General features: G+C 31.6%; 1 protein-coding gene across 1 annotated transcript; it reads right to left on the reverse strand.

Annotated features, from left to right (window-relative positions):
- Positions 1 to 4,858: 4,858 nt before the first annotated feature.
- On the reverse strand, positions 4,859 to 6,612 carry LOC149168257 (uncharacterized). The gene is made up of 2 exons (XM_089426920.1): positions 5,579 to 6,612; positions 4,859 to 5,186 (listed from the first exon to the last, which is right to left on the reverse strand). The coding sequence occupies exons 1-2, from the start codon at positions 6,189 to 6,191 to the stop codon at positions 5,107 to 5,109; spliced, it is 693 nt and encodes a 230-aa protein (XP_089283046.1). The 5' UTR covers positions 6,192 to 6,612; the 3' UTR covers positions 4,859 to 5,106.
- Positions 6,613 to 6,968: the final 356 nt, after the last annotated feature.

The following is a 6,968-nucleotide window of genomic DNA, read 5'->3' on the forward strand; positions in this document are numbered from 1 at the left end:
AAACATTAATTATCAAATATATTATATTAATTATATTTTTTCAATTAATCTTAATTATAACCATTTAAAATATATAATATTAATTTCAACCAAAAAAACAACCATTTTTACAAAATATTGAAATCTATTTCTCTAATACAATTTGATATAAACAAACGCTTTACACAAATGGATATAACCAAATATTTTATTGTCCGTATAATTTTCTATATATATGAAAACAAAACCTTTTATAGAAACTGTCAGATTATATATATATGTATAATTTAATTATTAAAATTAATATAAAATTTGAAATTAATAACATTTAATTATAATAAAATTAAATTACTAAAATCACGATATTAACATCTTTTATGTAAATAATATATGCACACCAACATAAAGTATAACTAAAAAGATCACAGAAAATGTGGATAACCAAGATATATAATAATACAAAATTGATTTTTTTTGGGTAATTTTTGGGATTTATTTCTTTAATTTTTAAAAGACTTTTAAAAATTAGTTCCTCTGCATTCAAATACTGTCTTATGTAAAGAAAAGGTATATTTCTGCATTTACTTAATGTCCCAGGAAAAAAATTCCATTAATGGAAAAAATTAATTAATTAATTAATTTTTAAAAAGTCTTAAAATTTTAAAGAAATAAATCCCAAAAATTACCCAAAAACCAGTTTTGTATTACTATATGTTTTGGTTATCTACATGGTTATCTACATTTTGTGTGATCCTTATGGTTATACTTTATTTTGTTCTGCATATATTATTTACATATTAGATGTAAATCTCGTAATTTTAGTAATTTAATTTTATTATAAATAGAGGTTATTAATTTCATATTTTATATTAATTTTAATAATTTATTTTTTAATAATAAATAGGGATATTATTAATTTAATTTAATTTTAACAACTAAATAATAAATTTTAATAATTAAAATATAATATAATAAGTTTAATTTTATTTATTATGTTTAATTTTAACACATAAATGTTACTTCAAATTAAATAATTTATTTAAATTTCTATGTTAATTTTATATTTGTTTAACTATTTTATGGCTTAAAGGTACTATGTTGGAGTTCTATAATTTTGTTAATAAAATTTTTATTTTCTAAAGACACAATAATATTTAAGTTAAGTTACTAGTGGTATTTTCCAATGATATATTTCCATGGCATATTGTTATACTTTTATGACTTAAGAAAAATATTAAAATTCTACTCAGTAGGGGTAATGGATTGAAATTATCAATAAGGATAAATGATTGGGGCTCTTTACTCTTTCTCAAATCATCTAGGTTTAGATTGGTTCAATTACTTTCACAAATTTCCTCTATTATTTAGAAATTGCTTTTCACTTTTGAGTTATGTTGTGGTTTCAACACTTCATCATAGTATGACTAGATAGTATTGCTCCCATAATGCACATTGTGATCTCTTTATAGAGTCTTAATGCATTTAATTTAGTTATTTTATAATTCTTTTTGTGTCTTTCAATAAGTGTGTTAAGTAGAATAAAACCATTTTTAAGGAAAATAAAATTGATGGTTTGTAGACTCGTGTTGCAAAAATAAAACATGTTTAACTTATCTAATTACATAGATTGTCAATGTGATTGGTAATTGGATGAGAACTATTTGTTTACCTTTCTTCATTAGACTTAATGGAGATCACTTTATCTATGATGTATGATTTAGTTCACTTGTTCAAATAGAATAGTTGCAAAGTTTTATTTTGTGTATTCCTTTTTGGTGTTCTATTTAAGGGTACAAATTTAGTTGTGGATGTTATTTTAGAAGACATGCTAGTTAAAAATAGTTATGTTAACACCATAATCAATTGAAGGAATTGTTAATAGGTTATTGAAAGAAATCCCATAATGTTTCTGATGCAAAATTAAACCATAGAAATAAGCAAATATTTGATGACAACAATTATGTCCATGAAAAAATCAAGTGACTATGGTTTGAATAATATAAGCAATTCATAATGCAAGTGCCTAAAATATTAATGAATATTAATTTGTAGGGATTAAAATACACTCTTATTACAATTTGTTTAGCTAACATATACTAGAATTAACATGCAACATGGCACTAACATTTAAAATGAAGCAGTAGATTTTGTAGACTTGAGAAGCAATAAATAAGTATATTGAATAGAATGTTTTGGATTACATAGTGTGGGCACACACAAAATGTGGTCTTCACATTAAGTAAGAGGATTATGTTTGAATATTCTTATAAATTGGGTAGTTCTCACCATTCTAACCTTTTTAGGATAATTCATTATTTTGTTATGAAAATTACACCCAAAGTCAATTATTTAGAAAGTGATAAGCCTCAAGCAACATAAAAGATGACAATGTCAATTCCAAAGTACCAGCCAAAATCAACTTCTAACTATTGCCTTACTCATTAGAGCCTAATGCTAGATATATGGAAAAAAAAGTTAAACATTCAACATTAACTATATTAACATCTAAAATAAACTTAATAAAAAATCTTCATAATAAATCTTCAACATTATAATATTATGTATATATCTTATTTATAAATTAATATTATCTAAAAATTATAGTACAACTTAAATATTCTTAAAAATTAACCAAATATTATTATTATATAATAATATATTTTATTTTTAAACTTTAATCTACCACACAACATATGAAAACATAATATAATATCATTTTTATATAAAAATATAAGTAAAAATTTAACAAAACATTATCCATACAAATTAATATAACTAAACACTTGAGTATCCATATCATTTTCACATAAAAATAAAAAGCTAGAATAAAACTTAGTTAAATGTTAGATAGAGTTGTAAACCATACATTCTTAAAAATTCAAAAAATATTTAACAAAACAAATTTCAAAACTTATATTTTATAAAAAGTGAATCTTATAGTATAAATGTTATTGGTTATTGTGGTAATGTATATTTTGATTATAATAATTTAATTAGGTTATATATTTATTATTAATTTTATATTTTATATTATTTTTAATAATTTAATTAATTTTAAATTTTTTATTATATATATAAATATTTTGAATTTTGTCAAATTTTAATAATTAAATTGCTTATGGGTTTAAAGTAGATGGTGAAAGTAAAGGTTATAAGGTGTTTTGTTAAGGTATTTTGTGGTCAAAATGTTATTGGTTTGTTTTTGCTAAGGGCTAGTATCACCTCTACAGGTATAGGTTTGCCTTTGCTAAGGGCTAGTATCACCCAAGCAAAGTGTTATCCCTGAATAATTTTGATGACTTAGTCGATGCCCCTGGTTCGAACTACTCAACTATGCTAAAGTATGGTGTGACCCAAACTATCCCGAGATAATTTTAATGACTTAAGATACTCCTAGATCTTAACTACTCAAACCATAAATTAGACCGACCAATGATCTCAAAATTCACATAACTAAAAACCACCTTAACTTCCCATGCTATATAGTTTCCTATTTCTTTAGTACTTCCATGGTTCAAAGGTACTGCGCTTTGGTTCATCTGGAGTCTCGTCGTCTTTACCAGCAAACCCTTTTTTTTAATACTTACCTTACGTGCTTTTCATGTCTCTGCTATCCTATGATATATATTATTTTGATGGAATAATGTTGCTATCCTATGATATATATTATTTTGATGGAATAATGTTGTACTCCCGTGACTGTGATGTAAAGATCAAACTTCTCCCGAGGTAGGAGTAAGAACGGACTGAAATTACAGCAAGAAAGATGTCTCTTTAGTTGGAGGGGCGACCAAAGTTAGCCATTGTTTGTCTTCACATGTTAGGCTGTTACTGTCAGTTACGCTGGTCATTAATGACGCACTCGCTAGCGAACAATTTCATGGTAAACATACTGAGTCTCAAGGGAAATTGACCCGGTGGGATGACACACCCCGGTGGTTTACTAATTATTTAGCCTGGTTGTTGAAAAGTTGCATAATAACCCCGGTGGTTTACTAATTATTTAGCCTGGTTGTTGAAAAGTTGCATAATTGGTCCATAGGGAGTTCTTAATTGTATATGGTTAGAAAAATTACATAATTGGTCCCTTGCAACATATGGAATTCTTTGTATCTTGTTTATGTTGCTGTTCTCTGTGTGTTGTTGAGAAGAATAGAGATAGAGATATTTTTAGGATTCACTTTCATGCAAAGGGATCTTATGTGTGGAAATATAAGGTCTTTGTATCTGCAATTTGCCCATCTTAGCATGAAGATACACGATTAAAACATAGAGTTGACAGGATTCGCATATGGGGATTAATTGAATATGAAGTTATAGTTGCATTTGTGTTCACAGTTGCCAACACACTAGCTGAAAATCTGCTACGAATGCCATTTTAGTTTTGGCATCTCAACCAAAATTAACTGCCCAACTCTCCCTGTAACATTTTAAAACGTTGAAGAAAATTAAAGACCGAGGTTACAGGTTCATGTTTCTATGGCTTGCTTCCGGAAATGCAATCCAATGCTTAAAGAATATTAATAACATATGATTTATGGTAACTTTTCATGGAAAGTTAGAACAAAGAAAGTATCATTTCTATGTAGGGTATGCATAGGAAATTGCATGTCGCTATGAGAATGCAGGTGCCTTATAAATATGGAGTTATGTATGAAGCTAAGCTTAGCCAGCGACAACACAGCTTATTAATTAATTTATGCCAACATTTATATATAGATGTTGTTACCAAGAGGAATCTGATAAAAAAAATTAAATCAAATTTTTTTTTTTCTTCCAAAAGAACTGGAGACCTTTCGATGCTGGAATTTCATTAAATAAGTAGCCAAAGGAAAAACTCTCAAAGGCAAGAGAACAGGACAGAGACAGTAACAGGGTGTGATGTGAAACTGCCAAAAAGGAAAAAAAGGCACCGGTTACTATTTCTTACAAATTTCTCTGTACATAGATGAAACCCAAAAGAATGATTAGCGATTTTCCATCCATGGTTAGTCTCTCCATGGGCATCATTGGATGCCAGTTATGACAATGTTAAGTCACCAGTGCTCAGTCCTACCCTGATCATTGTTAGAAATAAGCTTAGTAAGTCTTCAGAAATCACCCAAAAACGCATCAACTCCATGCAAATCAGCAGCACTGGCGAATAGAGCATGCAACTGCTTGAGCCCAGTGTCTAAGTCTGGTCTTCACATGCTGAGGATTGTCACCTGCACACGGCCCCCGAAAAAAATCAATGAAAGATTCATTATTTTACCACATAAAAAGACTCTGCACAAAGAAACTCAATTCTGGGAATGAACATGGCAAAAACAACTGAAAAGAAAATGAAGAAAACTACTGCTGTAACTCTATCCTTGTTTACCCGTGGATGGGAAAGTACGCACCCACGGTCATAAATTTCACTATCGCCATCTATTGAATTTCGCTCAGACCAATCCCCCAAAAGCGTCATGCATATTTGGATTGGATCGAAGTTGTAAACCCCGCTTATATGTATATCAAAAAAATTAAATAACAATGTCCGATTCTGAATTGAATTACTCCCACTGGTTATAGATTGGGCTTTAAATAAAAAAGATGCAAATGGAAATGAGATTACCTGGACTTGCGATTCTCCATGTGTCGCAGAGGGGGCTCATTGGACTTCCGCAAGAGGATCGATCCGTGGCCGAAGCAGGCGAAGAAGAAGAAGGAGGAGAAGAAGAAGAAAAAGAAAGGGACCTGAATTTAGAGCCAATGTACTGCCTATTGACGGCATAATATAAGTCCAGGGCCGGCAGAGTGTTGCAGAGTTCGTGGTGCTCTTCTTCGTAACTGAATCGAAAGCCCAAGTCGATAAATCCTCTGAGCTCATCCAAATCCTCGTCAGTCAGGCTCCGCGCTCTAGGCCTGGACTTGACGCCATGGACAGGCCAGCAGCTTCGATCCGCGGCATTTTTGCAGGAGCCATCGACAGACCCCTTCTCCACCACGAACTGGTCCTTTTTCCTCCGCCAGGCTTCCTCGCGGGACGACTCGCTGGACCAGGAGCGCTGTTTCGTCAGCTTTCTTCTGCTCCTCCACAGTATCCGATCAGCGGACGCCGAAGAACCAAGTCGAGTGGGAGCTTCAAGCGACATGCCCACAGTACTCTGTACCTCGGAGCAGTTAGGAGCCGAAGCTGAACTTGAATCCCTATTGGGATTTTGCGCCTCTTCCTGTGTTTTCTCCATTCCTGTACCTCCTGGGCGAGGAAAGAATGGAATTTTATAACTGTCACTGCATGTATATGAGACTGACTGTATAAAGAGAGTCTCGCTTCAACGACTGGGCCGCGAATGGAAATCGAAAATGAGACGCGTGGTAGTCATCATCTTCGACTCCTCCTGCTGCGTAACACAAACAAAATTATAAGCATCCCCCCATTTTCCATTTTCCATTTTCCAGTATAAGACAGTGTTTGAGTCCGTTTCCAATGACCTGTAATTGACGCCCCCATGTATTTTCCCGTCACATGCCGGAGCTTTCCTTCCAATCCCACGGTTTTCACATTACCAATCGCTTTCAGTCAAGGGAGTGCATCATGTGAACCCGGGAGGGAGTTGTCAGTGTGGTGGACATGGTTTTTGGAGCATTTTTTATACCCGTTTTTTGACCTTACGCATTTTAAGCGATGCGATGTCAGTGGAGGTGATAAAATATATATGTTTCCTGTTTCCAAATGAAATGATAATGCCACGGATTTCGGATTTTTCTAAAAATAAAATAAACCGCCCCTACAACCAAGTCCAGCAAATCTAGACTTAAATAATTTGCATTAGCCTCAACTATGGGGTATATAGTTAGCCTATGGTCCCTACTTAGCACTAACGTCTCAATCATCTTTCCCATCTTCAATTTATATGGAAGGGGCTATGAAAGTGAATTCAATTCAGTTTATAATATGGCATGGCACTATGCAAAATGTATAGTATAATAATAATAATGCATTGTTTGATATGAAATAATAA

Source organism: Pinus tabuliformis, chromosome 4_2, assembly GCF_031772625.1.
Source record: "Pinus tabuliformis cultivar Carrire ecotype Pingquan chromosome 4_2, CPIR1, whole genome shotgun sequence".
In the NCBI taxonomy this organism is placed as follows: Eukaryota; Viridiplantae; Streptophyta; class Pinopsida; order Pinales; family Pinaceae; genus Pinus; species Pinus tabuliformis.